At 40.9% G+C, this 14,386-nt stretch overlaps 2 protein-coding genes across 2 annotated transcripts; one reads left to right on the forward strand and one right to left on the reverse strand.

Annotated features, from left to right (window-relative positions):
* Positions 1-1,000: 1,000 nt before the first annotated feature.
* LOC145482787 (uncharacterized) lies at positions 1,001-3,477 on the reverse strand. Its single transcript, XM_081461421.1, has one exon. It carries the CDS (start codon positions 3,471-3,473, stop codon positions 1,383-1,385), a length of 2,091 nt encoding a protein of 696 aa, XP_081317547.1. The 5' UTR covers positions 3,474-3,477; the 3' UTR covers positions 1,001-1,382.
* A 1,181-nt stretch (positions 3,478-4,658) lies between these two features.
* On the forward strand, positions 4,659-7,345 carry LOC145482854 (adenosine receptor A3-like). Its single transcript, XM_081461493.1, has one exon. It carries the CDS (start codon positions 5,309-5,311, stop codon positions 6,224-6,226), a length of 918 nt encoding a protein of 305 aa, XP_081317619.1. The 5' UTR covers positions 4,659-5,308; the 3' UTR covers positions 6,227-7,345.
* Positions 7,346-14,386: the final 7,041 nt, after the last annotated feature.

Below are 14,386 nucleotides of genomic sequence, written 5' to 3' on the forward strand. Positions count from 1 at the left end.
ACAAATTATGGTTCATTAGAGCAAAGTACAACATACAAAGCTACCTGAGTTCTAAAAATTTTGGTGGTCAAATCCGACCTTCAGCACATGAACACAGGTATCCCCTATTCAACCACCTCAATACCATTCAAGTAATATATCGATCTCATAATGCCACATTTCTTATTTAACAGGACTTTGGAGAACTATATTTGGATCACATTTCAGTCATGGGCTCTGTACATGTTGATGCTTCCTCATTCTGCCAAAAGGTGCTGGCAATCAATTTCTTGACCTAAATTTCTCCTAACTTTTTAAAATAATGTTCATTCTGTAGTTCAGTCTGTGCTTCAGAAGTTAACTTATCAAACTCATTAATAATTCATCAAGGTAAAACAAAGGAAATCACAACCGTGAAGGAAGGTTTGGTCTTAAGTAGCATAGATTTTGACAATTTTACTTCTCCATTTACTCCTTAGTTTTTGTTTCGATTGAGAAGATATATCAAACACTCGAGACAGTGTCTCATCAGCTATCTAAACGCCTCAAATTTTGTCCAAAATACTCCGCTGCACATCGTATTTTCAACTCTCTTCTCGGTGTTTGGATATCGCAATGAAACACTGTCTCTTGTGTTTGATATAATAGTTCTTACTAGAGTGTCTTTTTGCTGTTGTTGTTATTGTTGTTGTTTTTAAAGGCAAAAGATTGGGTGAATCTGTTTTGTTCCTTGGGCAACAAGAGAACTGGTTATAGTAAAAAGAATGTGACATGCTACATGCATTCTATGGTATTCCATGTCCCAGAAGTCATGAAAAGACCCAGCAATGTGAAACAGTTTACAGGACAAGGTATGTCAGAATTCACAAACCCTCCGCAGAGTATTCTTGTCATAAGATATAATGAGTAGTAACAAAATAACAAAATTTTACACAAAATCTCTGGCAGAACATCAAGTCAACAAAAAATATTCTGTTGAATGGAATTCTAACAAAATGACTCTCTTAGGTCTTTTTTAAGTGGTTACTGTTCACACCTGGTTTAAGCTTTGAATAAACTTGTAATAGGCCATGCTCTACATATGATAGAAATCCACACATATGAGGACTTCACAATCTTTATTTCCTTGAGTCTGAGGACTGTATATCTTCACAATCTCGGTACAATCTTGAACTGTCAAGGTAAACAATCTTTTTGAAACACTCGTGCTTTTCTCTCTCATTCACAATCAACATCTCCAACATTCTCTCTCTCAAGCACATGACTCATCTGTCAATTAACTTGAAGCTAAGCACGTGACAAGATACGTAACTCTAGGCATAACACAATGCGTAACGCCAACTACGGATTTTGGACACTCTCCCCCCTTTTGACTTGTATGAGTCAAGAATATAGCCACAAGGTCAGTCGTTTTCCTGATTCGCCAGGCTGCTTATCCTTCTAGCCACATCCAAAGCTGCCACTCTGCGAGGCCGACTGCTCCATTGCAAATTTGCTGGTTGCGCTCGATTTCTGTCTTGTCTCTTACCTGCATTCGGCCCAGCATGAACTTCGATCGGATACAATTTCTGAACAGGCCTAGTTATATGAACATCCCTCCCTTTGGTGATTACCCTCACATGTGCCCCTCTTACCTCTTTGTCGCGTCCACAAAACAACCCTTCTACCACTCCCATCTTCCAGAGGCCTCTCTTCACTCCATCTTCATGTACTACCACGACATCTCCTTCCTTAGGCGATCTTCCTTTCCCAGCAGTTTTGTTTTCATGACTCTCCCGTAAGGCAGTTAAATATTCCCGTTGCCACCTCTTCCAAAAATGTTGCAGCTTCTTAGTCAGGTACTTCTGCCTCCTGGTATATGTTGCACTACTTTCTCCAAACTCTTCTTCTGACTCTAGTACCTCTGGCAATGACTGAATCCTTCTTCCATGTATCAAATGGGATGGGGTAAGAACCTCCTCTGATGGGTTGTTGTCATCGTAAGTCAGGGGCCTTGAATTAAGGGTACCTTCAACCTCCACAAGGACTGTCAACATCTTGTCAAAGGAAAGTCTTGCATTTCCAATGACCTTTCTCAAGCATCGTTTAACGCTTTTCACCATCCTTTCGAAGAACCCTCCCCACCATGGGGCCTTTGCTACGTTGAAACGCCACTCGATACCTTTGTTTTCTAGTTCTGCTCTTACCTCAGGATGTTGAAAAAGTGTGCGTATCTCTCTCTCTGCTCCTTTGAACGTCTTTGCATTATCAGACACGATCAAGGTGGGAGTTCCTTTTCGCGCGGTGAACTTCCTCAGACACCTCAGAAATGTAGGAGTCGAGAGATCTTCCACTAAGTCCAAGTGTAGTGCCCGAGTAACACAGCATGAGAATAAGCAGACATAAACCTTCTTTAACTGCTTACCTCGTCCTTTGACATACATTGGCCCAGCAAAATCTACCCCAACCTTTGAGAAGGGCGGGGCCGGATTGACCCTAAATTCTGGTAAACTCGCAGTCGCTGGTTGGGTAAATGCTGTACCCTCCCACTTCTTGCATGTCACGCACCGGGACAATATCTTCTTCACAACTTGTCTCCCCTTGGGAACCCAGAATTTGGTGCACAGTTCTGCAAGAGTACTCTTCACTCCACAGTGAAGGACCTTCTTGTGACATCTTTGAATTTCTAGGAATGTCAGGTGGTGGTCTTTGGGTAAAATTATTGGCTCCTTTGCTTCCGCAGGCAAATCAGCATACTCTAGCTGTCCCTTGCATCTTATCACACCCTTACTGTCTTCAGTAAGACCAAACTTGTTAGAAAGCTGCTTGTAGTTCTCTTGACACTTTAACTTTCTTTGTGCTGCTTTTATAGAGTCAGTCTCTGCCTCCATCAGCTCTTGCAAGGATAGCGGTCCATGCTTCCTCTCTGACTTTGTCTTCTTGGCCACATTGAAGCAAAACCGTTTAAGCCATGCTGTCACTCTCAAAACCATCCTTATGCAACTGTACTTGTCAATTTCAATGACTTTGTCTATCCCCACAACCAGGTCAGTTCGGGTCACAAGGATGCTGGTCGTCCTCTCTTGTTCTTGACTTTCAGTGGTAGGTGACACTGATCCCTCTGAAGGCCAACTCTCTTCTGACTCTGTTAACCAAGCAGGACCTTGCCACCACAATACGTTCTGCTTTAAACCGGATGCAGACATTCCTCTCGACCCAATGTCCGCAGGGTTCACTCGACTTGGACAGTACCTCCAATCTCCATTGTCACTCAGCTTCATATTTTCGTTCACACGGTGCTTGACAAATTGTTTCCATTCCCCTCTGTTCATAATCCAGAACAAGGCAGTGTGACTGTCCAGCCACAGTTTCGAATGCGTAACACTCTGCTGCGAGGCAAGAGCACCTTCAACATTGACCATAAGTTTCACTAGTAAAGTGCTGCCATAAGCTCTAGCCTTGGAATTGACAGCTCCTTCAAGGGTGCCACTCTTGTCTTTGAAGTCAACATTCATACATATCTACCTACCTGGGTTCTATAAACAAGGTACACCACACCACAGTAGGCCTTCTTACTTGCATCTGCGAACCCATGCAGTGAGCACTCCTCCACCTCCTCATGAGGGTGGTCATAAACACAGCATTTTACATCAATCCTATGACAGTCAATGAGGCCCTTAATCCAATCTTCCACGCCCTTCTTGACCCCTCCCTCCAGCTGTTCGTCCCATCCACACTTCTGACGACAGATCTCTTGGAATATAACCTTGACATTCACTGTAACCAGACTAATAAGTCCCAAGGGGTCATAGACTCCTGCTAGTAGCCTTAATGTATTCCGCTTAGTGGCAGGTAAGCCTTCGGCACGCTGCGCAATCAACGTCAGATCAAGAGTGATGACATCAGCTTCGTAATCCCACTCGCATCCTAACACCTTCTGGCCCTTGCTTCCCAACTTCATGCCCACAGAAGACTTAGCATAACTGATGTCTTCCTCTGTCACCACATCTTGTTTATCACCAATCTGGGTTTTTGTTGCCATTTTGGCCCTTACCTGTGAATCATTTGTCGGCCATTTCCTGAGTTTGAAACCTCCTTCGGCCATTCGACTCTGAGTCTTCTGGTACAATTCCACACCTTCCTGTGATGTCGCTCCACCACCAACAAAATCATCAACATAAAACGAATCCAACAACTTAGCTACAAACCTTGGGTCCGAATAAGGAACTTTATTTTACGGAGGCTTTTAACTATCCACACAAATTAGAGACTGTGTGTATGCTTCTCTGCATTTAATTCCATGTCTCATAAGCTTAAATAATTTAAATAAGTATATAAGTATATTTAAAAATTTAAAGAGGGGGAAACAAAACAATAATATGTTGCATCAATTTCAAAGGTTCACGTGAAATTAAACTCAATTAAACTTAGAACACAAAAGAAAAATCATAATACTCGAACAGTGTGTTACACGTGTATGGTAATATTTATTTTAAAAAACTGACCAAATACAATCCTCTGAAATGTTATCTGACACCTCCCACTTGGATTCATATTTGGAGTAGCCACTCCACTTGACCAAATATTCTGTACCCTGAAAAAATCATGAGACACAGTGCTTCTGAGAACTTGGCAAATAGTGAAATGAAATAAAAGCCAAGATCAAAGATTAAATATACTTTTAGGAAAAGGGCATGGATATTCAGGTCAAATTCTAGGATCTTACGTAATATCTCACTGAACTTGAATGGTTGCTTTTGTTTTCATACGCCTCGTTTGTTACAACGCTCAAAGAGATGTAAATAAATGGCCGGGTATTCTGAGGGTGCTCTTGGCGGTTTTATCTTTCCTAAGTCTAAATCTAACCTTAGCGGCCAATCGACGAAAACGAGCCGCGAAGTGACGAGCGAACAGATTAAACTTTAATAAGCTTATTTGTTTGCTCACCTCATTTCCTTCTCGTTTCAAAATTGAGCCGCTCAACCTCATAAACACCCTTTCTCTTCTTCGGCCGGTAGTCCTTGTATAAGTGACCAAGGATATCCACTGTTGACGTATTTTGTAATTTTTTGTAATCCATCTCGTCCAATTATCACATCCAAAACACAATCAAAGTGCTCGATCGAACCATGCGATCTCGTCTCTAGAGCCTGCGTTTCGGTCAGCGGTGCCACGTGCGAAAGTGAAATGAATATTTGGTTACGGTTACAAAAATTCGATTTTACTGAAACAGGAAGTAAACAGCAATTTTCGCTTGGGCTGGCACTTGAAGAGTGCCTGCTTCCAGCTACTGAAGTCATATTGCAGGAAACACTTCCACTTGCCGTTTTTTGATGGAAAAGAGCAGAGTATGTCTCTGCTTGGGGAAGATCCGTGCGAAAACACTACAGCTCCAACGAGCTTGTCCATCTTCACGGCTTCATGTTCAATTTTAATTACTATCGTTTCGTCTGTTGGGAACTCTCTCGTGGTTCTTGCTGTGTTCTTGAATCCTAACAGAGACATGCGGACACCCTTTTACTACTTCGTAGTCAATCTTAGCATTGCGGATCTTATCGTTGGACTGATAACAGGTTCTATGTCTACGGTATATCACATAATTGCGGCAATCGACGAGCCGAAGGAACTTTTTGGGACGGTGTTGATTGTCGCATTCTTTGTATCTTGCACAGTGTCTCTGCTCAGCCTGACAGCCCTGGCGCTGGAGCGCTATCTCGCCATCGTACACCCTACGACTTATCGAACTCAACTCAGCCCAGTCAGGGCGTTCTTGGTTTCCGTTTTGGTGTGGATCTTGTCCATTCTGCTCACGATGATCTACTTCTTTGTGAAGTACAACATATATCGCTTCATCTTTGCAAACACAGCTTTGGCTGTTACCATCGTTGCGCTGATTTTTACAAACGCAAAGATTTTGAAGTATTTGCGACACCAGATGCAGCAATGGGACACCTTCCACGAGAGTACAGAAGAGAACTTGATTATGAGACAGTTGATGATGTGGGAAAAGAAAATGACGAAAACACTGCTCATTGTAATGCTGTTGTTACTAGCTTTTTATCTCCCATCATGTATTTTTATTTACATCATCAACCTGTGCAAAGATTGTAATTGTGTGTTTATTCATTGGATCAGGGACACTCAGTTTCTTCTTGTAATGGCCAATTCAGCCGTGAATCCATTTGTGTTCCCCTGGAGGTTGGAAAATTTTCGAAGTGCTTTTAGGAGCATTGTGACATGTCGCGCGCGTAGGAGCGACTCAGATTAGGTCCATGTCGGTTTTGAATCACAAACATTGTCAACCGCTGCGCACGTCATGGGTCTTAAAACAGCTCTGAAAGATGCAATTTATAGTTGATACAGAAGACATAAAGTAGACAGTCGAAAAAACTGAAAAGCAGAATTTACGCAAGGTAGATCATAAGACGTATGGCAGCCAGTCGGGGTCAAAATATGTAAAACACGGGACGTTTGTGTCTGATGATGACTGTCTGTGAAGTTGTGAAAAATCAACATCACGCACAGGTGCTGACTGACTATCGGTTTATTTCGGTTCATATCGAGGGACCTTTAGATTTGAGCAGGTGTACGACGATGTGGAATTTTCAATTCCAGTGTTCTTGCTTTCGATCATTACTCGTCACATCTATCTTGTACCGATACAATATACTCTACTAGCTATTTAACTGAATATCAGTGATGTTTGTAAAATAAGACGGTTAATGAAGACGGAATGATTAAATCCATTGACCTTTCCCAGGTTTTTACTGCATAAAACATTTTGCTACCAGACCTCGCTTACTGTCATCTTTTGCGGCACTTGTGGGAATTGTGCGACAGACGCAAATTACGAGAGACACTGATATACAAGGTTGAGAAGGAAATGGTGCCTGACTGTATCCTACAGTTGTGTGATACGCAAAAGTGAAAGGACACATCTACGGGGAACAATGATTATAACATTCCCAGTTTTGACACGAAAAAATTTGGCTAGCATTTTATCAAATTTCCTCTGCCATCACAATATTTTTATCGTTCAGACTTGGAAAGGAAGACAAAGTAGAGCAAACAATAATATCTATATCATTAACAACATCAGATGATTAGGCATTCTTCAAAGTAAATTCAAATTCTCGGTTTCAGTTCCTATTCTGTTCACTAACTGAAATTATTTCGACAGTAGACCAGAATTCAGCTCCTCCCCTACGTTTGTAAATATCGATTAGTTTGTCTCCAGTTAGTCGGGGCCTGGTTTTTAACCCCGTAATGTTTGAATCATCTCTTTCTGACTCGTGATTACACTTTTTTTTTTTTTTTAATATAAGAATATTGTTTTTCCTTCCGATCAAGGCTGTTTATTCTTATTCTTCTGCCGATTTTAGGCTGAAATTTCCTTGTGAATATTCTTAGATCACAGCTTATGACATTTCTATTTTCGAATGTATTCAGTGGTGTCAGGATCATAAAGTAATTTAGAAGCCAGAGCGCAAACATCAATTAAGCAGTAGACCACACTAGAAAAGCTTGAACAATAGACCACGGGAAAAGCTTGTAAATCACGAGCCGTCAGGCTCGTATTTTTGCAAGGTTTTCGACAAATTCGTCAGATGACGCAAGAAAACTAGCCTGCGAGCAGGCTCACCAGGGCGGAAAAAGGCCGGCTACCTAGGTGTAGCTAAGCGCATTGACCACTATAAACAACAACATTTGAACAACATTTGAAAATATAAGCGCCCTGGGCTCACCTTTGAGTCACGCGCGCGAGCGGCGAAGTGCAAAGCGATCCGGCGGTAAGGAGTCTGGTGAAGAGGCGCCAAGAAAGTGAGTTTGCCTTGATCTCTGAAAATTTTTCCATTTCTGCTTCGCCTCAGCGAAGTGAAATACCTCTGGTCGAAAAGCGGGAAAGGCGAAAAAACTGTCAATCTGTTACGTTTGATGAGGAGTAATTACATCCTTACGGAGTCGGTAATTTACCGCAAGTTCCCACAATAAAAAATAAGTCGTCCACATTTGGAGTCAAAGGAAGTGTTGAGTGCGCGTATTATTGATGCGTTAACAAAGTTCCAGTCTGTTTCTGGTTAAATTTCAAACTAGAGAGGGAGCGGGAAACAGCGGTTGAACGGTATGTTAATGAATCAAGACGCGCCTGTCGTGTTGCCGACTGCATATCGGAAGAGTTAAGGTGACCGAAAACAGTTTTCAAGTGTCTATGCCTAATTCACCATTACTTTTAAAATGTTTATGCTTTAGCGCCCGGTTTTTGCAAGAGTCAAGGTTAACCACAAAAAGGGTTTAGTCAGGAGCCATAATCGGGGACGGAGACCGTAAGCGCGCGCCATTTCTAGTATTGGGGCTGTCCCCATGATATGGGACAATTTTTCTATTTTTAGAACAAATTGTGCCATCATGTGCGGCACACGCGCATACATGCAGCGTGGATTTTTGCGGATACAGCGCGAGGAAATGGCGTCCGAAATTCCCGAAATGTTTGATGCTTTTGGCCCACAAATCAATACGTTCATGGAATTTTGCTTTAGTATTTTCGTCGTAAGCTACTCCAGTTTGAGTCCAGTAAGGCAGTGCCGAATTTAGTTATGTCCCGCTTTATATCGCTGACCAAGTTGTGTTCCGCTGCTTCTTTTGCAAGAGCTCCACATTACTCCACTCTAAGTTTCACATATTCTGACATATGTTGAACGAAGATTAACAGCTTTTCCATAACACAACAAAAAACAGTTGGATATATTTGGATATAGCACCGTTTCAGGACTTCAAAGTTTCCCTCCTCTTGCCACACGGTTGCGAGGATTTCGCCAGTCTCTCTCGACCGAAAAGTAAAACAAAGTAATTAAAAGTAAGTACAACAACGTAATTGCAAGTTTGAATTTTGCCTAAATTGTAAGCAACGCTTGATGCTTTATCAAGGCCCAATAAGTGACAACAAAGATTTTGTCTGTAGATGCTGCTCAGTTTTGTTTGTGTAAAAATCCAATAAATTGTCTGTTGTCGATGAATAAGAGCGCCCGCCGATGCGTGTTTTGTACAATCATGAGTAAAACATGACAAATTGGACTTCCCCACTTTCGTGTGAAAACGTACAACGAACTCATATAACATCTCTAGTTTTGAAATATGTTTAAGGTTGATAAATGTTTGAGAACATATTAAAAGCTTAGCTGAAAATATGTGAATACAGCAGAAATAATCAGCTTTCTTTAATCAACTCGAATAGCAACGGTACTCGAATAAAGATTTCGATTTTGTTGGTTGAGTTATCAAAACTCCTTGTTTATTTTATTTTCGCAGTGTAAAATTTCACTATGTTAAAGAAATACACATGATGTTAGTAGCCTTTTGGCGTTGTTGAAAATTGTTGCAGCATCTCAGCGCAAAAGACAACGAAAGAAATCTTTGTCAAGATTTGTTGACAATTGAAAACACCGACTCGGATTTGAAGGTGCACGCGCTGCACTATGCAAATGAGCTACTTATGTACGCATCAGACTTTCCCTTAAAAAAACTTTTGCAAACTCGCCAAACAAACAGAAGCAATAAGAAACTATCAACAACAGGGTTTGGTTATGATTAAGCATTGTTTGGGAAACTCTCAAATTAACTCGATACCAGAGTAAAGAGCTTTCTTTCATAACTTTTCTTTACAGAACAAACGCTAGAGCTTACGCGTTCAACTAACGCGAGCACATATTATTATTCATTCACATCGCGAAATTGAAGTCTTGTTTTCGATCCCGAAAAACTCACCTTTTCCATTTGTTTAGAGCATAAAGCTACACATAAGAACCCTGGATCTAATTCCCTGCCTTATTCCCTGCCATCGCTGTGAAAAATCTGCAAGGCAATCTCGCCACTCTCACCATTTGATCACGCAACGTGACAACATCCACGCGAGAGCCCCCGACATGTGCGTGGATCCGCGCGTATAAATGACGTCAGGATGGCGCAATTTGTTCTAAAAATAGAAAAATTGTCCCATATCATAGGTGCGCGCGGATCCCAAGAATTACGGTCTCCGTCCCCGATTATGGCTCCTGGTTTAGTCTCGCATTTTGGCTAAGGTGTGTACTGTTGCCACGGCAACGGGGCTGGTTAAAAACTAGGCTTAAAAATGGTTTTTGTTTATTTAAAAAATCTAGTCTTTAGATTTTTTTCATCGTTTGCCCACCACGAAATGACATTAAATCCCTTCTGTCAACACTGTTCTAATAAAATTTTGACATAGACGATTTTCGTAATTCGCCGTAAATCGTTTTCACTGCATGTTCTGTGTTATTAAAAATTCCCTGTGTTATTAATAATTCACGTGGATTCTGAACTTTTTTTTTTTTGCCAAATTTCTTGAAATTCTAACCACTGAATCGTTAGAAATCGGCAAATTTCTACCAAAGCAATCGGTCTCGAGCAACTGCGCATGCGCTACATTTAACTGGGTTCTTTCGGTAACAAAGAAAAAGCTGATAATTGCTGGGCTCTTCATCGTTATCTTTTCTAACTTACCTTTGTAATAAAAGACTAAATCCATCAATACACTGCGTTCAGTTATGAAGAAAAATAGCACAGGTAGTGCGGGCATTGAGCAAATAAAATGATCGCTGTATCGACGGCAAGTTTGTTTTTTGCAATCCTTGTGCGCGCGCTGAATCACATTAGCAAGAGCGCGCGTGAAAACTGTGTTCGGCCACCTTAAATATTACAAACGGGCAATCTTTAAAACGAGTAACGGGGGATTGAAGAATTGGAGATTTGGGCAACGGGGAACGGAGAACAGGAAACGGGGAATCTTTAAAATGGGAATCTTTAAAAGGGGATTTTTAAAATGGGTAATCTTTAAAATGGGGAATTTTTAAAAGCGGGAATTTTTAAAACGGGGAATCTTTCAAAGCGGGAATCTTTAAAATGGGAAATCTTTGAAATGGGGAATCTTTAAACGCGAAAATCTTTAAAATGAGGAATCTTTAAAGGAAGAATCTTTAAAACGGGGAATCTTAGAAAGCGGGGATCTTTAAAATGGGTGAAGACAAACAATAAACTGCAAGACTGATACTACGTGAAAAACATTTCGAGACACCAACATGACAAGAACCGATAAAGTAGGATCGATTAAAATGGGAAATCTATAAAAGCGGGAATCTTTAAAATGAAGAATCTTTAAAAGCGGGAATCTTAACACCGGACTGTGACGTTTTTAAATTGGTTCTCGCAGCGATAGATATTTGTCCTAGCCTTATCATGTGCGACTTTACGACAAATATATGGGAAAGAAAACATATGGGTTCCTGGTTTTGTAATAGACTATGCTTGAATTTCTAAGCTTTTGCATGACGCGATATTTACATGTCGGGCAAGAGAGCTGTGATGTTGGTTAAAAAAGTGACTTACTTCGGGGAATTTGGCTGTCTGAACAAGTCAGATAGCCTATAATATTGTCATGGAATAGTAAATTCTCCTCAACTCTTAACTTAAAAAGTAAGGTGATTACGTCACAGAACACCGCCGCCCAATCGTTCGGGCATCTAATTGCTGTATTGCTGGTTTTCAGTGTCACGTCATTCAAAATAGATCAAAATAAAACTCAAAACAGTTCAATAGATAAAGTCCAGAATCTTGAAAAGAAAGGACGTAAATATGCAAAGACTCTCGCCAAGAGTCAGGTCACAGCAATTTTTCTTATGCAAGATATGCGGAGAAATTGTTAAGGAGATGCCACGCTGGTGTACCAGCATGGCGCCCGGAAACCAACAGAAACATCTGTCACTGAGTTTTGCTACAAAAACGTGAATTTATAATACTTTTTCTAATACATGAACTGTCCATTTTAAAGATTTCCACTTTTAAAGATTCGCCATTTTAAAGATTTCCCGTTCCCCGTTCCCCGTTCTTCATTCCCTTTCCCCGATCCACCCATCCCCCGTTCCTCGTTTTAAAGATAGCCATTACAAACGTATGTAATTGCAAGCGGGCAATGAAACAACACGAAGGCGTTTGTCCGTTTACCAGCATCATCAAAGACCAGACTGCCAAAGCAAGGTCACTTGGAATCAAGCAGAGATGTCGGCAAACAATATCCAAAGGTGGGGTAACTTTTCTCTTCGTTATTGTCGACCGACCGTAGTATATGCGTTTAGTCAATTACTATGTAGTACGAACAAAAGGTACACAAATTTGCATATTTCGTACTGGTAAATCATGGAAAATCCTTCGACAAGATCTTTAAAGAGGTTCAGTACAGTAACAGCTAAATCAACTACTTCACTGCTATTTTGAACGAAATGCCCATTTTACATAGGCTAATAAACTGGGAGTTCTCAACTTATTAGTTTGCGTTTCGGTTGACTGACAAGCGCATTCTTCTTTCAGAGTACGACAATCTCCGTCGGTAGCTATGGAGTCGAATCTTGACAGTGTTCGACACTTAATTTTGAGTGCACTCCCCATTCGGGCGAGTGACGTGACCCTCCAAATGCACTCGCCCGGACCACGTTTCACTCGCCCAAAAGTTTACCCCCGCCTTGTCTCTCCAACCATTTGTCCATTTTAGCCATCTTTTATTTTTACTATTTTTACTAAGAATCGACTCCGCTGTGTAGCTAGTGCAGCTATCGATAAATCTAGTCCAGTTTAGAACATTCTGTGTGACCACAGTTTGTTTGTTCTCAACGCACCACTCGCAAATCCTAATACCTTTCTCCTCGTCATACTTTACCACGTCGGGCCAACTTGTCGGAGCTTTTCGTTCTTTTTCTCGTCGCCAACTTTAGAAACTCCGGAAATATATTTCCACATTTTGGCCGCGATCAGTTTACTCCATTTTTGAACTTACCAGGAGAACACACATTAATCAGAGTGCTGGGAAAGTACGGGAAAACAATTCGCTCGCAACATCGTCGAGAACGCGGCAGACTGAGGATTATTACTTGCATGGTAACTAATATATCAAACACGAGAGACAGTGTTTCATCGGGATATCCAAACACCGAGAAGAGAGTTGAAAATACCACGTGCAGAGGAGTATTTTTGACGAAATTCGAGGTGTTTGGATAGCCGATGAAACACTGTCTCGAGTGTTTGATATGTCTTCTCAATCGAAACAAAAACTAAGGAAAAAACGGAGAAGTAAAATCGTCAAAATCTATGCTAATTAAGACTGGTTATCCAAACCTCCTTCACGGTTGTGATTTTCTTTGTTTGAACTTGATGAATTGTTAATGAGTTTGAGACCGATTCTATTTAAAGACCTTAAACCCGATGGAAACATAATGTAGGCACTTACAGCTGTACTTTATATTTCAAATAGTTTCTTCATTGATGAATCTTCGTGAGATCCCTGCAGTTTGCGAGTAAACTTTGTAATTAAAAATAGAAATGCTAAGTTGATGTTTAGGGATTCTCTCGGCAAATTGGAATGTAAAAAACAGTACTCATTTTGCAATTCAAATAATTTCTTGGCAACGAAAATCGTATTCACCAAACGGGCGAGTGGTCGATGATTTGCGCTCGCCCGACACCTTAGACACCCGCTTGGGCGAGCGGGCGAGTGCTAATGTCCAACCCTGTCTTAATCGCTTGTTTCACTTTCATCATATATTTATAAATGTTTGATCCATTCTAAGTTTGTAATTTAGACTATTTCTTTACTCAATCGCCTCGTTGTAGGTCGTATAGGTTTTGTTTACTATTCGTTTAGAAAGTCTCTATTTCGAGTACAAAAAAGATCCATGCGTTTAATTTACCGTGTAATTTCGTCACCTATAGTTTCGTCTGGGACTTTGAAGATCGTTTAAGCTCAGAATAGTCAGATGGCTTCCAGCTTATCCCAAATTCGTGTCTTGACAATGTAAAGCTTTTCATTATAGATAGAAAAGAATACATAGGCCACGAAAATCTCTTGGCTTTTACAGTAGCGGCGAATCCGAGATCGAAGAAATCCTCGATGGCTCCCCTTCTTTAGCTTTGCACAGATCAGCCCACTCCTTTTGTTTTTTCTCTTTTCTGGTCGAGTTTCGTCGAGATAGAGGTATTGAATGAAGAGGAATACTCTATCCTACGCATCCTGTATTGCTTCAGCCTCCAACAACACATCTTCCTTGCATTCTGCAACGATTCGCATGCTCGCATATATATTTTGTTTCTCGCGAAATGACGTCAGAAGCCAACTCGTACCATTCTCCGCTGCTCCTCGGTCGTGAACATGGAAAAACTTTGAAAATCCATACAAAATTAAAGAAGATAGCTACAACGATAATTTTTTCCCAGTGGTGATCAGGAGAAAAAGGAAATTTATATTAGCGAAAGAGAACTTTTTTTCGGGGGGGGGGTGGGGGCTATTGGCACTTTAATATGTCGCTTAAACAGGGTTATAGCTGGACATCTTCCAAGCGAGATTTCACGTCTCATACAGTTTTTAATCCTG

Source organism: Orbicella franksi, chromosome 3 (genome assembly GCF_964199315.1).
Source record: "Orbicella franksi chromosome 3, jaOrbFran1.1, whole genome shotgun sequence".
Taxonomy (NCBI): Eukaryota; Metazoa; Cnidaria; class Anthozoa; order Scleractinia; family Merulinidae; genus Orbicella; species Orbicella franksi.

Coding starts and splice junctions, on each gene's coding strand:
- LOC145482787 (XM_081461421.1), bottom strand. CDS start 3,473: ATGAATGTTGACTTCAAAGACAAGAGTGGCACCCTTGAAGGAGCTGTC.
- LOC145482854 (XM_081461493.1), top strand. CDS start 5,309: ATGTCTCTGCTTGGGGAAGATCCGTGCGAAAACACTACAGCTCCAACG.